We start from the raw sequence: 21,117 nt of genomic DNA on the forward strand, positions 1-21,117 counted from the left end.
TCAAATATTCTGATGACGCAAAGCTAGAAGAGATAGCTAACACTAGGGAAGAGAGAGTATTCAAAAAGATCTAAAAAAGTTTGAACACTGGGTGGCGACTAACAGAATGGTATTTAACAAGGAGAAATGCAAAGTCCTACATCTGGTCAAGAAAAATGAAAAAGCACATAAGAATAATAGATCATAGACTGAACATGAGTCAACAATGTGATGCAGCAGCCTAAAAGGCAAACACAATTTCACTTCTACTCTTCCTTGGTCAGATCTCATCTGGAATATTGTATCCAGTTCTGGGCACCCCATTTTAAAAAATACATAGACAAACTGGAGCAAGTTAAGAAAAGAGCTACCAGGATGGTGAGGAGTTTGCAAATCATGTCCTATGAGGAACAGTTAAAGGATGTGGGAATGTTTAACTTGCAAAATAAATAGGGCTGAGAGGAGACTTAATAGCTGTCTACAAATATCTGAAGGGCTGTCACAGTGCAGAGGGATCAGCCCTATTCTCATTTAACTAGGAAAGACTAGAAGCAATGAGATGAAACTGAAAGCCAGGAGACACAAATTAGATATTAGAAAAAACTTTCTGACAGGGTGATCAATAAGTGGAACAGGTTGTCACGAGAGGTGGTAAGTTCTCCTTCATTGGAACTGTTCAAACAGAGGCTGGACAGACATCTGTCTGGGATGATTTAGTGATCCTGGATTGAGCAGAGATTTGGACCTGATAACCCTGGAAGTCCCTTCCAACTCTACCACTCTATGATTCTTTAACTACGAATAGGGTGTCCTTAAAAGGGGTTTTCCCGCTCACTTCTATAGGATTCTGCCTGCAGTACCAACATTGACACTGTGCAATGTATAGAGGTGATGAAAACAGTTAGAGTGGGAGAACCCCTTTAAAGAGGTTGTGTGGTTTCAATATAAAAACTTTTTTGGGCTGTGCATGAGTTAAAAAAAAAAAATTGGTACTACTATTCATATAGTAGCTGATGGTTTATCTGCTCTCGCTGATGGTCATTCTCCTGGTGTTGGTTCGGCATTTGCGGTTGGTTAATATGACTGATATTTCCTTAGACGATCGTCAGATCTCTCTCTGGCACTCACAGTGCAACAGCTAGGGGGCGCCACTTTCTCTCTGCTACAAGAAAATCCATCTCTCCAGTAGTGCTGGGGCAGCTCATTCCTCACAAGACTCTCTACAAAAAATTGTTCCACATGTAAGCAGAATCTCACTACTTTCACTAGCAGTCTCTTTTCTCTGCACTCTCTGAAACCGCTTAGTCACACCAGAGCCTGCCCTTTATAACTAGTCCATAAACTAATCAGCAGGCAGAACAGTCTCTGTTAGCCCACAGAAGCAAAATTAGAGTCATGTGACCTCTCTCTTTAGGTCCTGGCAAGAACATAAATAAAGTACAGCAATAATATTCCTAGATATACACATGGGCATTTTACCCCTTACATTTGTAAGGCAGGTAGTGTGATTATGTCTTGAAACCATTTTACACCATCCTGGCCAGAAGAGGCACAGAAGGGGTACAGTGAGGCCTATAAATGACTAAGGAAGCACAACAGGAATTATAAATGACTAAGGGGTTCTAATTTGACTATGTCTCCCAATGTACTATGGGTCTATGTGAACTTGGGTCGACTCTGACCACCATGTCCAAAGAATAATCCTTGTGCAGTTCCCCTAATTAGCCATACTGTATCTCAAACTCTTTAGACAGTACTACATACAGATATAAATCTTATTTTAGAGAAGTTAGACGTACCGGCCTATAGTTTCCAAGTTAACCTTTTCACCCCTTTCTGAATATGGGCACCACATTAGCTATGAGCCAATCCAATGGAATGGTATAGAGTCCTCACATTACTTAATTCCCTTAGAACCCAGAGGTGTATGCCATCGGGACCTGGCGATTTGTCAATTTTAATATTTTTAAGGTCGCTCTGCACTTCTTCCTGGGTTAAACTGCTGAGATTTAATGGAGAGTTTACTTTATCACTTTGCATTTCACCCGATATTTTATATTCCTCTAAATGCACTGGCGAAAAACTATTTAACAGATTTGCTTTCTCCTCATCACCCTGTACTATTTTTCCCTCATTACTTGTTATAGGGCCAAAACCTTGCGTTTTAATCTTTTTACTATTTATATAGATGAAGAAAAGTTTAGAGTTAGTTTTACTGTCTTTGGCAATAAGTCTCTCTGTCACCAGATTTGCTGCTTTTATTTGCTTTTTGCATAATTTATTGTTTCGTTTATAGGTTTTCAGTGCTTCCTCGCTGCCTTCTTGTTTTATTAATCTAAATGTTTTCTTTTTGTTGTTTATCGCCCCCTTTACATCTTTATTGAGCCACATTGGTTTCCTTCTTTTCCTAACCCTTTTATTCCTGTAGGATATGAACCTCTCACAGTAAGTATTTAAGTTATTTTTAAAAAATTCCTATTTATTGTCTGTACTCTTATTTCTGAGGACATTGTCCCAGTCAAAAATAAAAGCACAGACAATAGATGGGGAATTTTTGGGATTGCTGGGGGGGGGGGGGGGGGGTGTCCGAGTGGGTGAAATCACAGCAATCAGACACTTATTCCCTATCCTATGGATAGGGTATACTGTAAATGTCTTTGGTGGTAAAACCCCCTTAAGATGGCTAATGACAGCTTATGGTTCAGTTGGGGTTACAGACAGAATCTGAGGAGGTAGAGAGAACTGTGGTGTGAATGTCTCCTGAGTGATTGAAGGTATTTTCAAATATTATATAAAGTTTAATCTCTGTATAAGCGAAAACGTTCTACAACTGAAGTCACCCCTATAGTTCCCCCATATTGATGTATTCTTATCTCTTTCCAGCTCAGACCAGCCTCACTCTCTCCGGGTCGGCATCAGCTTCCTGGCCTCATACAGACTGCATCCAGGCTAATGAGCAATGCATTAGTGACCAGATCTGCAGCTCTAGACTCCGGACATTAAGGCAATGTCTAGCAGGAAGGGACCGTGATGTCCTCCTATCCAGCCAGGAATGCAAAACTGCTCTGGAGGTACTTCAGGAGAGCGCCCTCTATATGTGCCGTTGTCGGAGGGGAATGAAGAAGGAGCTTCAATGTCTACAAGTATATTGGGGGATCCATGCGGGTCTGACAGATGGTGAGAAGAAAGTCATCACCCATGAAAATGAAGAATACACAATGTTTGATTTAAAGGGGTTTTCTGGGCTATTTGTATTGATGATGTATCCTCAGAATAGGTCATGGATAGTTGATTGGAGTGGAAGCAGATAGGTCAAACCACTATGTAATGGCCAGCACTGGTAATTGCCATTAAAATCAACGACAGCTGCACCTGCAATTACCAGTGCCGACCACTGCATAGTGGTCAAAGCTATTTGCATCCACTCCGTACCCAACAGTGGGCACCTGAACAGCTGATCGGCCGGGGTCCCTAGCGTCAAGCAACTATCGATGACCTGAGGATAAGTCATCAATAAAGATAACCTGGAAACCCCATTTAACCCTGTTGCTTATGTCAGTATGCGGTCCTGAGTTTTAGTCCTACCAAGTGTACCATCTGTATGGTGTTTGCATGTTCTTCTTGTGTTTGTATGGCTTTCCTCCAAGTATAGCACTCCTTAAAGGGATATTGTAGCTAAAAATATTTATTACCTGGGTAGCTGAAAAATGTTATATTGATAAAGGTCTGACCACTGGACCCCCAAGGATCGCTACAATCGAGACACCATCCCCTGTCCTGCTCTCCCTTCTCCAAACTGTACAGTCTTGTAAATCCCCTGTGTTTCAATCATTACCATAGAGTTTGAATGGAACCTTATTGTACATGCTCCTCCTTACTGTAGTTGTGCTGATGGGGGTGGGTGAAGAATGAAGTTCCCCACTTTTACCGTCAGTTGGAGCCCCACCAATTTAATATTTAAAACCTATCTAGTGGATCATAAGATAGGTGATAAAAGTCTAATCGGTGAGGGTCTCACCACTGAAACCCCCACCATTCCCAAAAACGGGTTTCCTCTGTTCCCCCTTCTTGATACTGCGTTTCACTGCACCCACCCATAGTGACGTGTAGATTGAATGTAGCAGCAGTCGCCACTCTATTCTTTATTTAATGGGGCTGATGGAAATAGCTGAGTATAGGCGCTTGACTATCTCCGACAGCCCCATCGAAGATGAATGGAGCAGCACCGTCCACGGGCGACCATTCAATCTCCTCCTCACTGAGGAGGTGTAGTGAGCCAGTAGTGAGTGAGGAGGAGAAGGGGACAAGGGACCCCTGTTGTTGAGATCCATTGGGATCTCAGTGGTGATACCCCCACCCATTAGACTTTTATCACCCATCCTGTGGATAGGTGATAAGTCTATTTTAATATAACCCCTGGAAACATCGGAATGGTGGCGGTCTCACCGCAGAATGAGGATTCGCATTGTGCTGCCTTTGAGCGCCACAAAGGAGAAATAGCTATGGAAACCAGGAAGATCAAATCAAGGATGAAAAAAAAAGACTAAAATTGTGATTTCTAGAGGGACGGGAGGTTGTTCGGAAATGTACAGCGGTTTTCAGAGAAGAGGTCATCACATATTGTACATTGGGCATTGTAAACAGCCGCAATAATTCTAATTTGTCTTCCCAGGGGATGAGTTTTATGAATCGTCGCCATATGAACCGGTGACCTCACGGTTATCAGACGTCTTTCGCCTGGCATCAATTAACTCTGGTGAGTGAGAGTAAAGGGGCCCCTTATAATTACTACATTACATTACTCAGAAGCTTTCCAGTGTCATGTCAGGAATGATGCAAGAATCACAGTAGTAAAATACAGTGACCTTAAAGGGAATTAAAGCAGTTGTCTGGTTACAAAACAAGAATGTGAGTGCTGATGCCGGGAGAACGGGCGGTGATACCACGGCCTCTGGCTGCAGCGGTCATGTGGAGTCCACAACAAGAATCGGGAAGACCACGGGGTTTCAGCGCTGGATCGCTGGGTTATGATGGGTAAGTACCTCTTCTTTTTTTATTTTAACACTGTTGGACTTATTTTTAAAAACTTTTTTTATAACCGGACAACCCCTTTAAGTCGCCATCAGGCCCTGGAGCCTGATAGCGCCCCTCTGCCACAAGAGAAGACACCAGTATTATAAATGATCCATGGTATCTGGGGGGCCTTGTTGCAGATTTTTCACTGGCCCCCATAATTAATGCAGAACCCCTATCAGACCACATAATTAAAACAGTTGTGGGCGGTATTGGAATCCAGTGCAGTGCTGGTGCCCAGGGCAGAGAAGAGCAGACGGGAGCAAGGAGTGGTAAGCAATACAAAAGATGCTCAATGCTCCCACGGACGGATGGAAGCACGCATTGAATTAAAGCTAAAGTGTAGGAAAAAATGTCTTTACCAATAAAATTGTGCCCTCTCTGACACGTGGCAATGTGGTGCCCTAGATGATCGCCTACCTCTTGTCCGCGCTCTGGATCAAACCCTTATAATGCGTGAGCCACAATATTTCGTATGGCGAAATGGGGCTGCTATAGCGTGAGAGCAAGGTTGGGTTGCCAGAGCATCCTCTAGTGGAGACAGTCTCCGACCCAACAAAGAGCGCCTCATATAATAGGACCAGAAGAAGACAACTCCATTTGGAGGTGACTTTGGAGCCAATCACTAGGGTCTATTTCTTATGGGATAATTCACAAGTAACCTACTAGACCTTAGTGATGATGAAATCAAGTGGAGGTGCACATTTTTTGTGTAGATGGAGGAACTATTCTCTCCAGTAGGTTCAAGGAACCTCAATCCATTGATTGGATGTAACCAGTTGAGATTTTGAGAGCCGAGTGGTATATGAACAATGAATCCCCTATCTCATACTCTCACAATGGTGGCACAAGGAGAGAAAAAGGAAACCAACCTAAGGCATGGTGGTTTGTATGTGCTTGTTTGGAGGCCAGCCCAACCAATCACTGTATTCCCATAGGGTTGAGTTATTTCTCAGTTGAGGAAATGGCACCCACCTTGATGACCATAGTATCTTTGTATGCCAAATAATAAGATGCTTTATCTTTCTGTATTTCCTGTAATGAATATATGAAGACTCTCACCCACATTATATTCCACAGGCACAGAGGCGGCCAACAGTAAGCAAAACGCCTGCTTGGACGCAGCCAAGTTCTGCAATGTGAATGATGTATGCAAGAAATCACGCTCCACCTTCATCTCAGTGTGCAACACGGGAGATGATGCACTGTGTGCCCGACGCAAGTGCCACAGGAGCTTGCGTACCTTCATTGAGCGTATGCCCTCAAATCTGACCTTCCCACTTCTCTTCTGTCCCTGTGCGGACAAGCCGTGTGCGGAGAGACGCCGCCAAACTATAGTGCCGAGCTGCTCCTTTAACCGCCCTGAAGTCCCGAACTGCTTGGAAGTGTGGGCTACCTGCAGACAGGACCCAATGTGCAGGTAATATGACTTGTTGTACACTTGCGGCCATTGCAATATTATTATTTGAACCTCTTTCCATCTTTTTAAGAAACTGATAAGTTGGAAGGCACATAAAACTTCATCCAAGCTACTGATATCACTCATATAGTATGTAATGCATATGGAGCTTGTGATTGGGTATGGAGTAGTGACCATAGGGATGGGGATTTTTGTTGACTTCTTGTCAGTTGTTTCATTAAAGAAGTATTTCTGCCCAATAATTAACTTCTTGGTGTTATCCAGAGTAGAGATGGGAGGGGCTGGAAAAAAACAGAAAAATTGGGAGAAAAAACTTTTTTCCCCCGTTTTTTTTTCCAAAGCCATTTTTTATATAGTTGTATAGTTTGAATACCATGCCAAAGATATAATATTTATCATTGGAAACGTACATATTCTACAACCTTTTTTTTTTTCATTTTCGGAAAAAAATGGCTTTGGAAAAAAAAAATTTCTCCCAATTTTTCCATTTTTTTTCCAGGCCTTCCCATCTTTAATCTAGAATCATAATTTGAGGTTGATGGGTTCCAAATGCAAAATCTGTAACCAGGGCCTCCAACTATAATATTTAATTTATAGCACTAGTCTTCTTACATGGAGAAGAGGAACCTCATGGGCCACATAAGGTTGCAGGGCCCAGGTATAATAACACACCAGATGGTATCATGGCCGATCTGGGCCTTTGACCTGTACACAGGGTGCATCACTTGTCTCTAATGAAAGGGGCAGCACTGTGCCTGATGACTTAGGGAAATGAAACCTGCACCCTCCAATGCCAGACTTGGTGCCAAAGCCAATGGAAAGGCAGTTGTGCTGGATTCAGCTATATTCCCTTGTTTATTGATTAGAGAGTGCTATTTAGGAAACTGTCTGGCACTTATTTTTGGCACTACATGGTACACTATAAGGGGTGGGCCTAAATAGAAGATACTGCACATGGCACCATTCAACCTTAGTCCACCCCTGGGTGGTACCAGTACAGTACTATAGTAGACCATGGAGAAACATGCAGAGGTGTGAACATTTTCTATATCTATGAAGTAGGGCTCTCCATGATCAGAAATACACTACCCTACCAAAAGTAAATGGACACCTTAGCAAGAATCAAAAGTAGCATTTATTTCTATATGCTAATATTAGTGGGGCTCCTTTGGCCCTAATGTCATCAGATACACTCTGTGGCATACTTTCTACACCTCAGCTGGTATTTCCCTCCATTAATCCTGCAAACGTCTGCGAGTTCTCACAAAGAAGAGGCATGCAAGGAGCGTCATCATTAGACAGTTCACTAATAGAAGAACATTCTATGGTGTGACGAATCGCACGACTCCATCTTCACATCAGATGGATGTACCTCAGTGTGGAGGATCCTGGGGAACACCTACTGCCTCAGTGTGTTGTGCAAACAGTTAAGTACGGCGAAGGTTCTGTTACGGTCTGGGGATGTCTTACATAGCAGGGTGTCAGTCCATTGGTTGTAGTGGCAAGAACACGGAGGTCTAACCTGACATTCTAGACAATAATGTGCTGCTGACAATGTGGTAACACTCTGGGAATGGTCGGCCATACATTCGAAAAGACAACGCGCCTTGTCACACATCCAACGCTGTTTTATGTTGGTCTGAGGATATGGATGTTCCACGATTGGACTGGCTGGACAGAGCCCGACCTGAACCTACTGATCATCTATGGGATGAGCTGGAACATCGGGTCAGGAAATATGAACAGCGTACATCTTCTTTGTGAGAAGTTGCCATATATTTGCAGGATGAATGGCGGGAAATACCAGCTAAAGTGTATCAGACGTTAGTAGAAAGTATGCCACGGAGAGTATCCAATGTCATTAGGGCCAAAGGAGCCCTAACTAAGTAGTAACATATGGAAATAAATACTACTTTTGATTCTTGCTTCGGGTATCCAAGTACTCTTGGCAAGATAGTGTACTGTAGGTAGTATTACCATAGGTCTTCCACCCTTAGAAGCACTAACATATCACAAGGATATACCAACCCTTCCTTATTGGTGGGGGTATGACTCCCAGGACTTCCACTATCCGCTTACAATTGTTTTCCTGCATAGCAGCCGAACTCAGTCCTTGTTGAACCATTTTAAAGAATGTTGTTCTGTTCCATTAATTCCCGTTAGAAAGTCCTCTGGAAGGCTGCTACTGCTTGTTCTATAAACCCAGACAACGTGGTGCGACAGTGAAGTCAAGCAGTGAGTTATACAATATTTCCATAAACAATATGCCGTTTGGCATCCTATGACTCTATGTCAAATTCTTATTATTAGAAACCGTCCTCAAAACAGGTCATATCTACAACTGGCGAGGTGAGATTAGGCAATATGTCCCTATGCTTCATAGCGTGCTATTAACTCTTAGGTAGTTATTAGGGGTGTAGAGGTAGCAGTTGTGCATGAGCTCCAGTGCTTGGTGTTATAGAATCCCCTACTCTGCACAGGGTATATTACATAACAGTAATGCAGTCCGTATTTTTTGTAGGTCCAGGTTGGCGGATTTTATAACTAACTGTCAGAGTTCCTCCCAGTCTGCGAGTGGCTGTGTACGGGATAACTATGTAGCCTGTCTGGGGGCCTATGCCGGGATGATTGGTAAGTATTAGAGATGAGCGAGTATACTCGCTAAGGCACATTACTCGAGCGAGTAGTGCCTTAGCCGAGTATCTCCCCGCTCATCTCTAAAGATTCGGGGGCCGGCGGGGGGCGGGGAGCGGCGGGGGAGAGCGGGGTGTAACGGAGGGGAGATCTCTCTCTCCCTCTCTCCCCCCGCTCCCCGCCACAACTCACCTGTCACCCGCGCCGGCCCCCGAATCTTTAGAGACGAGCGGGGAGATACTCGGCTAAGGCACTACTCGCTCGAGTAATGTGCCTTAGCGAGTATATTCGCTCATCTCTAGTAAGTATCTGGCTTCTTGTTTTTGCTCCACTGGGCATTACTAATTTTTGTGATCCATCATTGACTATCAATGTCCTTTTTTTCCTTAGGATACGATGTCGCCCTGAACTTCCTGGACTCAGATCCTCAATCACTTGCCATAGGACCTTGGTGCTCTTGTAGTGGCAGTGGTGATCAGGAATCTAAGTGCGAACTGTACCTGAAGGAGTTCACGCAGAACCGCTGCCTACGTGAGTGTGAGGGATATGGGTAAACCACGGGAAAGATAGAGATTGAGATATGGCATTATTACTTGGGTTATGTTCACACTGGCATCATGACTTTTGCTTAGAACAGATGCTGTGCGTTTAATGCAGGCCTTCCTGGCCATGTCCAGCCCCATTACTGTAAAAGGGTGTTTTTAAATGGGTGGGTGCGATATCACTCCAAGAAACGTGAACCGATACCATCCTTGCAAACATGCAATTTTTCCTGTGATGCGTTTTGCAAGAAAAACACATCGCATTGTGGTACATTCATCTTTCACCCATGTATTTCATGCGCATGTCACCTGTGTAAATACGGCCACAGGGAAACAGAATGGAGAAAAACATCTCCTGGACAGATGGATCCAGATTTCTGTTGCTCCGTGCTGATGGGAGGTCAGAATTTGGCACAAGCAGCATGAACCGATGACCCCTTCCTATCAGCTGGTTAGAATATGTCAGTACCTCCATCTAATTTGTGACAACTACCAGAAGCTTCCTGTCCGCAGGGGCCAATATTCTTGTGGGATGATAACACTTAATGGAATCTATACCATGAAGAACTGCTGCTGTACTGAAGGCCAAAGAAGGTCCAACACACTTCTAGATGGGGGTCTCTAATGAAATGGCTTTCTAATATATACATGGGCTAGTGCATCTATATGGCATTTAAGTTTTCTCTTGAAGAGTAGATACAGAATCTTCTGATATGTCAGAGATACACAGGAGATCTCAGCCCAACAGTTACTGATTTCCCCTTAAAATGCAGACTATCCATTTATCTCAGATACAAGACCACTGACTATAACCTGCACACCAGCTCACTCTACTTGTAGGCTTCGTTACACAAAACGTTTTATACCCATGTCTCAGATGCATTGCTATTGATCTAAATGACATTGACCCTCATGATAATTCAATTGTGTGTACACAGCAGCATTAGAAATGCATGAAAGAGCATGGCCCGATAAAGTGTGTTTGGGAATACATTGTCTCTAGACCTGCTTTAAGTAGATGATTAATATACTATGGGGAAAAGATGGATGGATGCTATAAAGGAGAAAGATGAGACTGATTGTTGGGGGTTGATAACTCAGCTTGGACATTCCTTTGCAATACAAAGTATACACATTTTTTACAATGATAGATAGATAGCTAGATTGATTGATTTGAGATAAGTAGATAGATCGATAGATAGATATGAGATATGAGATAGATAGATTTGAGATAAGTAGATAAAAGGTATTAAATAGATAGAAGACAGATAGAAAGAAAGATAGTAGATAGATAGAAAGATATATAGATAGATATGAGATAGATAGATATGAGATAGATAGATAGATAGATAGATATGAGATAGATAGATATGAGATAGATAGATATGAGATAGATAGATAGATAGATAGATAGATAGATATGAGATAGATAGATAGATATGAGATAGATAGAAAATAGATAGGAGATAGATAGATAGATAAGAGAGAGATGGATAGATGTGAGATATTCTATAGATATGAGAGAGAGATAGATATGAGAGAGATGGATAGATATGAGATAAGTAGATAGATAGAAAATATTAGATAGATAAATACATATGAGATAGATAGATTTGAGATAAGTAGATAAAAGGTATTAAATAGATAGAAGACAGATCGAAAGAAAGAAGATAGTAGATAGATAGAAAGATATATAGATAGATGATATTGATAGATAGATAGATAGATAGATAGATAGAAGATAGATATGAGATAGATAGATAGATAGATAGATAGGAGAGAGATTAATAGATGTGAGATATTCTATAGATATGAGAGAAAGATAGATATGAGAGAGATGGATAGATATGAGATAAGTAGATAGATAGAAGATATTAGATAGATAAATACATATGAGATAGATAGATTTGAGATAAGTAGAAAGATATGAGATAGATAATAGATAGATATGAGATAGATAGATTTGAGATAAGTAGATACCGGTAGATAGAAAATATTAGATAGATAGAAGATATTAGATAGATAGAAGATATTAGATAGATATATTTGAGATAAGCAGATAGATAAATAGTTGGATAGATAGATAGATAGATTCATAGATACATTGTAGATATAATATAGAGAGATAGATATGAGATAGATAGATAGATAGATAGATAGATAGATATGAGATAGATAGAAGATAGATAGGAGATAGATAGATAGATAGATAGATAGATAGATAGATAGATAGATAGATAGATAGGAGAGAGATGGATAGATGTGAGATATTCTATAGATATGAGAGAGAGATAGATATGAGAGAGATGGATAGATATGAGATAAGTAGATAGATAGAAAATATTAGATAGATAAATACATATGAGATAGATAGATTTGAGATAAGTAGATAAAAGGTATTAAATAGATAGAAGACAGATCGAAAGAAAGAAGATAGTAGATAGATAGAAAGATATATAGATAGATGATATTGATAGATAGATAGATAGATAGATAGAAGATAGATATGAGATAGATAGATAGATAGGAGAGAGATGAATAGATGTGAGATATTCTATAGATATGAGAGAAAGATAGATATGAGAGAGGTGGATAGATATGAGATAAGTAGATAGATAGAAGATATTAGATAGATAAATACATATGAGATAGATAGATTTGAGATAAGTAGAAAGATATGAGATAGATAATAGATAGATATGAGATAGATAGATTTGAGATAAGTAGATACCGGTAGATAGAAAATATTAGATAGATAGAAGATATTAGATAGATAGGAGATATTAGATAGATAGAAGATATTAGATAGATATATTTGAGATAAGCAGATAGATAAATAGTTGGATAGATAGATAGATAGATTCATAGATACATTGTAGATATAATATAGAGAGATAGATATGAGATAGATAGATAGATAGATAGATATGAGATAGATAGAAGATAGATAGGAGATAGATAGATAGATAGGAGAGAGATGGATAGATGTGAGATATTCTATAGATATGAGAGAGAGATAGATATGAGAGAGATGGATAGATATGAGATAAGTAGATAGATAGAAAATATTAGATAGATAAATACATATGAGATAGATAGATTTGAGATAAGTACTAGAGATGAGCGAACGCGTTCGTCCGAGCTTGATATTCGTGCGAATATTAGGGTGTTCGGGATGTTCGTTATTCGTAACGAACACCATGCGGTGTTCTGGTTACTTTCACTTCCTTCCCTGAGACGTTAGCGCGCTTTTCTGGCCAATTGAAAGACAGGGAAGGCATTACAACTTCCCCCTGCAACGTTTAAGCCCTATACCACCCCCCTGCTGTGAGTGGCTGGCGAGATCAGGTGTTCGCCTAATATAAAAGTCGGCCCCTCCCGCGGCTCGCCTCAGATGCGGTGTGAGTTAGATGAGGGACAGTGCTGTTTATACCGGAGCTGCTGTAGGGAAAGAATTGGTAGTTAGTGTAGGCTTCAAGACCCCCCAAAGGTCCTTATTAGGGCCACTGATAGCTGTGTGTTGGCTGCTGTTAGCAGTGGCATTTTTTTTTCTCAAAATCGGCTCTGCAGAGCGTTGCACCTGGCATTAGGGACAGAAGTGCTGCATAGGCAGGGAGAGTGTTAGGAGTGAGTGTAGCCTTCAAGAACCTCAACGGTCCTTTCTAGGGCCATATTTATCCGTGTGCAGTACTGTTCAGGCTGCTGTTAGCTGTGCTGCATTTTTTTTGGGCTTCTCAAAATCGCCTCTGCAGAGCATTCCACCCTCCATTGATACTGCAGGGAAAGAATTGTATAGGCAGGGCCACAACACAGTTATTATTCATAGAATATACGCAGTGCTGCCTTTTGGTGGAAAAACAAGTGGAAACAAATCTATTTGTCCAGCCTCTGTCCGTCCTTACGGGCGGTGGACACGTGTGAGCTGCGTGAAAAACATTGCTAAATCATACGCACCCAGCTACGCTTTACTGCTGGCTTCGCCATTTGCTTTCCTTAATTGGGAAAAAAAATACCTGCTCTGCCAGAGTTATAATAACTCTGCTACCCTCACGTTCTGTGACACATAAGCAGGGACACAGCACAGTTATTAAACTTCTCATGTTCATTGAATATACGCAGTGCTGCCTTTTGGTGGGAAAAAACTGAAAACAAATCTATTTGTCCAGCCTCTGTCCGTCCTAACGCCTGTGGACACGTGTGAGCTGCGTGAAAAACATTGCTAAATCATACGCACCCAGCTACGCTTTACTGCTGGCTTCGCCATTTGCTTTCCTTAATTGGGAAAAAAATACCTGCTCTGCCAGAGTTATAATAACTCTGCTACCCTCACGTTCTGTGACACATAAGCAGGGACACAGCACAGTTATTAAACTTCTCATGTTCATTGAATATACGCAGTGCTGCCTTTTGGTGGAAAAAAACTGAAAACAAATCTATTTGTCCAGCCTCTGTTCGTCCTAACGCCTGTGGACACGTGTGAGCTGCGTGAAAAACATTGCTAAATCATACGCACCCAGCTACGCTTTACTGCTGGCTTCGCCATTTGCTTTCCTTAATTGGGAAAAAAATACCTGCTCTGCCAGAGTTATAATAACTCTGCTACCCTCACGTTCTGTGACACATAAGCAGGGACACAGCACAGTTATTAAACTTCTCATGTTCATTGAATATACGCAGTGCTGCCTTTTGGTGGAAAAAAACTGAAAACAAATCTATTTGTCCAGCCTCTGTCCGTCCTAACGCCTGTGGACACGTGTGAGCTGCGTGAACAACATTGCTAAATCAGACGCACCCAGCTACGCTTTACTGCTGGCTTCGCCATTTGCTTTCCTTAATTGGGAAAAAAATACCTGCTCTGCCAGAGTTATAATAACTCTGCTACCCTCACGTTCTGTGACACATAAGCAGGGACACAGCACAGTTATTAAACTTCTCATGTTCATAGAATATACGCAGTGCTGCCTTTTGGTGGAAAAAAACTGAAAACAAATCTATTTGTCCAGCCTCTGTCCGTCCTAACGCCTGTGGACACGTGTGAGCTGCGTGAACAACATTGCTAAATCAGACGCACCCAGCTACGCTTTACTGCTGGCTTCGCCATTTGCTTTCCTTAATTGGGAAAAAAATACCTGCTCTGCCACAGTTAATAACTCTGCTACCCTCACGTTCAGTGACACATTAGCAGGGACACAGCACAGTTATTAAACTTAGATTATTCATTCACTAGAGGCAGTGGGGCCTTTCGTTTTCCAAAAAGGGAAAAAATTATATTTGGCCTGCAGTCTTGCGCCAATTTATTTCCTGCCTGTGAAATCAAATCACTGGTAATACAGCATGCTGAGGGGTAGGGGTAAGCCTAGAGGACGTGGACGCGGCCGAGGACGCGGAGGGCCAAGTCAGGGTGTGGGCACAGGCCGAGCTCCTGATCCCGGTGTGTCGCAGCCGACTGCTGCGCGATTAGGAGAGAGGCACGTTTCTGGCGTCCCCACATTCATCGCCCAATTAATGGGTCCACGCGGGAGACGGTTATTAGAAAATGAGCAGTGTGAGCAGGTCCTGTCCTGGATGGCAGAAAGTGCTTCGAGCAACCTATCGTCAACACGCAGTTCTGCGCCGTCCACTGCTGCAAATCCGAATCCTCTGTCTGCTGCTCCTCCTTCCTCCCAGCCTCCTCACTCCACTACAATGACACCTGCTCAGGAGCGGGAACACTCCCAGGAACTGTTCTCGGGCCCCTGCTCAGATTGGGCAGCAGCGGTTCCTCTCCCACCAGAGGAGTTTATAGTCACTGATGCCCAACCATTCGAAAGTTCCCGGGGTCCGGGGGATGAGGCTGGGGACTTCCGCCAACTGTCTCAACAACTTTCTGTGGGTGAGGAGGACGATGACGATCAGACACAGTTGTCTTGCAGTGAGGTAGTAGTAAGGGCAGTAAGTCCGAGGGAGCAGCGCACAGAGGATTCGGAGGAAGAGCAGCAGGACGATGAGGTGACTGACCCCACCTGGTGTGCAACGCTTACTCAGGAGGACAGGTCTTCAGAGGGGGAGTCAAGGGCATCAGCAGGGCAGGTTGCAAGAGGCAGTGCGGTGGCCAGGGCCAGGGGTAGAGGCAGGGCCAGACCGAATAATCCACCAAGTGTTTCCCAAAGCGCCCCCTCGCGCCATGCCACCCTGCAGAGGCCAAGGTGCTCTAAGGTCTGGCAGTTTTTCACAGAGACGCCTGACGACCGACGAACAGTGGTGTGCAACCTTTGTTGCGCAAAGCTCAGCCGGGGAGCCAACACCAACAGCCTCACCACCACCACCATGCGCAGGCATATGATGGCCAAGCACCCCACAAGGTGGGACGAAGGCCGTTCAGCGCCTCCGGTTTGCACCCCTGCCTCTCCCCCTGTGCCCCAACCTGCCACTGAGATGCAACCCCCCTCTCAGGACACAGGCACTACCGCCTCATGGCCTGCACCCACACCCTCATCTCCGCTGTCCTCGGCCCCATCCAGCAGTGTAGTTCAGCGCACCGTCCAGCCGTCGCTTGCGCAAGTGTTCGAGCGCAAGCGCAAGTACGCCGCCACGCACCCGCACGCTCAAACGTTAACCATCCGCATCGCAAAATTCATCAGCCTTGAGATGCTGCCGTATAGGGTTGTGGAAACGGAGTCCTTCAAAAGTATCATGGAGGCGGCGGCCCCGCGCTACTCAGTTCCCAGTCGCCACTACTTTTCCCGATGTGCCGTCCCAGCCCTGCACGACCACGTCTCCCGCAACATTGTACGCGCCCTCACCAACGCGGTTACTGCCACGGTCCACTTAACTACGGACACGTGGACAAGCACAGGCGGGCAGGGCCACTACATCTCCCTGACGGCACATTGGGTGAATTTAGTGGAGGCTGGGACAGAGTCAGAGCCTGGGACCGCTCACGTCCTACCCACCCCCAGAATTGCGGGCCACAGCTCGGTGCTGGTATCTGCGGAGGTGTATGCTTCCTCCACTAAAGCACCCTCCTCCTCCTCCTCCTCCTCTGTCTCGCAATCAAGATGTGTTAGCAGCAGCATGTCGCCAGCAGTCGGTGTCGCGCGGTGTGGCAGCACAGCGGTGGGCAAGCGTCAGCAGGCCGTGCTGAAACTACTCAGCTTAGGCGATAAGAGGCACACGGCCCACGAACTGCTGCAGGGTCTGACACAGCAGACCGACCGCTGGCTTGCGCCGCTGAGCCTCCAACCGGGCATGGTCGTGTGTGACAACGGGCGTAACCTGGTGGCGGCTCTGCAGCTCGGCAGCCTCACGCACGTGCCATGCCTGGCCCACGTCTTTAATTTGGTGGTTCAGCGCTTTCTGAAAAGCTACCCACGCTTGTCAGACCTGCTCGTAAAGGCGCGCCGGCTCTGCGCACATTTCCGCAAGTCCCACACGGACACTGCCACCCTGCGCACCCTGCAACATCACTTTAAGCTGCCAGTGCACCGACTGCTGTGCGACGTGCCCACACGGTGGAACTCTACGCTCCACATGTTGGCCAGGCTCTATGAACAACGGAGAGCTATAGTCGAATACCAACTCCAACATGGGCGGCGCAGTGGGAGTCAGCCTCCTCAATTCCTTTCAGAAGAGTGGGCCTGGTTGGCAGACATCTGCCATGTCCTTGGTAATTTTGAGGAGTCTACCCAGGTGGTGAGCGGCGATGCTACAATCATTAGCGTCACCATTCCTCTGCTATGCATCTTGAGAAATTCCCTGCAAACCATAAAGGCAGCTGCTTTGCGCTCGGAAACGGGGGCGGGGGAAGACAGTATGCCGCTGGATAGTCAGGGCACCCTCCTGTCTATTTCTCAGCGCGTACAGGAGGAGGAGGAGGAGCATGAGGAGGATGAGGAGGAGGGGGAAGAGACAGCTTGGGCCGCTGCTGACGGTACACCGGCTGATTGCCTGTCATCCTTTCAGCGTGTATGGCCTGAGGAGGAGGAGGAGGAGGATCCTGAAAGTGATCTTCCTAGTGAAGACAGCCATGTGTTGCGTACAGGTACCCTGGCACACATGGCTGACTTCATGTTAGGATGCCTTTCTCGTGACCCTCGCGTTGCACGCATTCTGGCCACGACGGATTACTGGGTGTACACACTGCTCGATCCACGGTATAAGGAGAACCTGCCCACTCTGATTCCCGAAGAGGAAAGGGGTTCGAGAGTGTTGCTATACCACAGGACCCTTGCGGACAAGCTGATGGTAAAATTCCCAGCCGACAGCGCTAGTGGCAGAAGGCGCAGTACCGAGGGCAAGGTAGCAGGGGATGTGCGTAGATCGAGCAGCATGTACATCCCAGGCAGTGCAACAGTCTTTAAGGGCCTGGCCAGCTTTATGGCTCCCCACCAAGACTGTGTCACCGCTCCCCAGTCACGGCTGAGTCGGCGGGAGCACTGTAAAAGGATGGTGAGGGAGTACGTAGCGGATCGCACGACCATCCTTGGTGACGCCTCTGCCCCCTACAACTACTGGGTGTCGAAGCTGGACACGTGGCCTGAACTAGCCCTGTATGCCCTTGAGGTGCTTGCTTGTCCTGCGGCTAGCGTCTTGTCGGAAAGGGTGTTTAGTGCGGCTGGGGGAATCATCACAGATAAGCGTAGCCGCTTGTCAACCGACAGTGCCGACAGGCTAACACTCATCAAGATGAACAAAGGCTGGATTTCCCCAGACTTCTGTTCTCCACCAGCGGACAGCAGCGATACGTAAGCAATACGTAGGCTGCACCCACGGATGGAAGCTACGTTCTCTCTCACCATCCAAAACGGGGACATTTCTGCTTCATCAATCTGTGTATAATATTCCTCCTCCTCCTCCTCCTGCTCCTCCTCCTGAAACCTCACGTAATCACGCTGAACGGGCAATTTTTCTTAGGGCCACAAGGCTCACTCAAATAATTTTTCAGAACAATTTTTATAAGTTTCAATGCGCTTAAAAGCGTTGGAACTTTAACTTGAACCAATTTTTCGTTACACTGGGCTGCCTCCAGGCCTAGTTACCACTTAAGCCACATTAACCATTGCTTACATGGAACGAAGACTGCGCTCCCGCTATACTGCTGCTTCAGAATTGTTACTGGGGCCTGTCTTGAGTGCTACTATTGCTTACATGGAACGAAGACTGCGCTCCCGCTATACTGCTGCTTCAGAATTGTTACTGGGGCCTGTCTTGAGTGCTACTATTGCTTACATGGAACGAAGACTGCGCTCCCGCTATACTGCTGCTTCAGAATTGTTACTGGGGCCTGTCTTGAGTGCTACTATTGCTTACATGGAACGAAGACTGCGCTCCCGCTATACTGCTGCTTCAGAATTGTTACTGGGGCCTGTCTTGAGTGCTACTATTGCTGACATGGAACGGACACGTGGAGAGGACACGTAGTGCCTCAAAAACATCCCCCTCCTCCTCCAACAGGGAAAACATTGTTGGCAAATGCCTTTGCATTGGTTCGTCTGGTGGCAGTCCAAGAATTTCACCTTTACCGACACTACAAGAGAGCCCCCCCACCATCCCCCCGCCACGGCCTACTTAATCCTGGCCACATTCCGAAAACCAACAAAATACAACCGTGCTACTAGGTCCGCAGTCACCACCACATTACCACCAACGCGGTTACTGTTAAGGTGCATATAACCACGGACACGTGGAGAGGACACGTAGTGCCTCAAAAACATCCCCCTCCTCCTCCAACAGGGAAAACATTGTTGGCAAATGCCTTTGCATTGGTTCGTCTGGTGGCAGTCCAAGAATTTCACCTTTACCGACACTACAAGAGAGCCCCCCCACCATCCCCCCGCCACGGCCTACTTAATCCTGGCCACATTCCGAAAACCAACAAAATACAACCGTGCTACTAGGTCCGCAGTCACCACCACATTACCACCAACGCGGTTACTGTTAAGGTGCATATTACCAGTCTGACTGGGGCATGCAGACACCTTGACAGAATGAATAGTGTGTGGCACATAGGTTCCCCATTGCTATGCCCACGTGTGCAGCTCCTGATGGCGGTGGCACAGGATTCTATTTCTCATTGCTTCTGTACAGCATTGTGGGCTATCGCTCCGCCACTTTTAAAGAGGGTCGCTGCCTAGCCGTGCCAACCTCTGCAGTGTGTGCCTGCGGTCCCTCGTCATGGCAGACGCAATTCTAAATAGACATGAGCGTGGTGTGGCATGAGGGCAGCTGAAGGCTGCCCAGGGACACTTTGGTGTGCGCTGTGGGGGGGAGGGGGGGGGGCGGTTGGGCAGCATGTAACCCAGGAGAAGTGTCAGTGGAGTGTCATGCAGGCAGTGATTGTGCTTTGTTGGAGGTAGTGTGGTGCTTAGCAAAGGTATGCCATGCTAATGAGGGCTTTTCAGAAGTAAAAGTTGTTGGGAGGGGGGGGGGCCGACTCTTGCCGGTATTGTGGCTTAATAGTGGGACCTGTGAACTTGAGATGCAGCCCAACATGTAGCCCCTCGCCTGCCCTATCCGTCACTGTGTCATTCCCATCACTTTCCTGAATTGCCCAGATTTTCACACATGAAAACCTTAGCGAGCATCGGCGAAATACAAAAATGTTCTGGTCGCCCATTGACTTCAATGGGGTTCGTTGTTCGAAACGAACCCTCGAGCATCACGGGAAGTTCGTTCCGAATAACGAACACCCGAACATTTTGGTGTTCGCTCATCTCTAATAAGTACATAAAAGGTATTAAATAGATAGAAGACAGATCGAAAGAAAGAAGATAGTAGATAGATAGAAAGATATATAGATAGATGATATTGATAGATAGATAGATAGATAGATAGATAGATAGATAGATAGATAGATAGATAGATAGATAGATAGAAGATAGATATGAGATAGATAGATAGGAGAGAGATGAATAGATGTGAGATATTCTATAGATATGAGAGAAAGATAGATATGAGAGAGATGGATAGATATGAGATAAGTAGATAGATAGAAGATATTAGATAGATAAATACATATGAGATAGATAGATTTGAGATAAGTAGAAAGATATGAGATAGATAATAGATAGATATGAGATAGATAGATTTGAGATAAGTAGATACCGGTAGATAGAAAATATTAGATAGATAGAAGATATTAGATAGATAGAAGATATTAGATAGATATATTTGAGATAAGCAGATAGATAAATAGTTGGATAGATAGATAGATAGATTCATAGATACATTGTAGATATAATATAGAGAGATAGATATGAGATAGATAGATAGATAGATAGATAGATTTGAGATAAATAGATATATAGATAGAATATATTAGACAGATATGTAGATAGATAGAAGATATTAGAATGATAGATATAGATAGATATATAGATAGAATATATTAGAAAAATAGGTATGAGATAGTTTAGAGATAAGTAGGTAGATAGACGATATTAGATAGATATATAGATAGAAGATATTAGGTAGATAGATAGATATGAGATA

The 21,117-nt window shown here is 44.6% G+C and overlaps 1 protein-coding gene across 2 annotated transcripts in view; it reads left to right on the top strand.

Annotated features, from left to right (window-relative positions):
* The window catches only part of GFRA2 (GDNF family receptor alpha 2), a 64,883-nt gene that overhangs the window by 38,122 nt on the left and 5,644 nt on the right, over nucleotides 1–21,117 (top strand). The window contains exons 1-6 of one of the 2 annotated variants that reach the window (XM_066593488.1): nucleotides 509–630; nucleotides 2,863–3,156; nucleotides 4,652–4,735; nucleotides 6,133–6,472; nucleotides 8,994–9,103; nucleotides 9,497–9,637. In XM_066593488.1, coding sequence (XP_066449585.1) covers nucleotides 3,075–3,156; nucleotides 4,652–4,735; nucleotides 6,133–6,472; nucleotides 8,994–9,103; nucleotides 9,497–9,637 — 757 coding nt within the window. In that variant the 5' untranslated portion in view covers nucleotides 509–630; nucleotides 2,863–3,074. Of the gene's footprint in view, nucleotides 1–508; nucleotides 631–2,862; nucleotides 3,157–4,651; nucleotides 4,736–6,132; nucleotides 6,473–8,993; nucleotides 9,104–9,496; nucleotides 9,638–21,117 lie in introns of those variants that run through there. The other variant, XM_066593487.1, reaches the window with a different exon arrangement.

Source organism: Eleutherodactylus coqui, chromosome 2 (assembly GCF_035609145.1).
Source record: "Eleutherodactylus coqui strain aEleCoq1 chromosome 2, aEleCoq1.hap1, whole genome shotgun sequence".
Taxonomy (NCBI): Eukaryota; Metazoa; Chordata; class Amphibia; order Anura; family Eleutherodactylidae; genus Eleutherodactylus; species Eleutherodactylus coqui.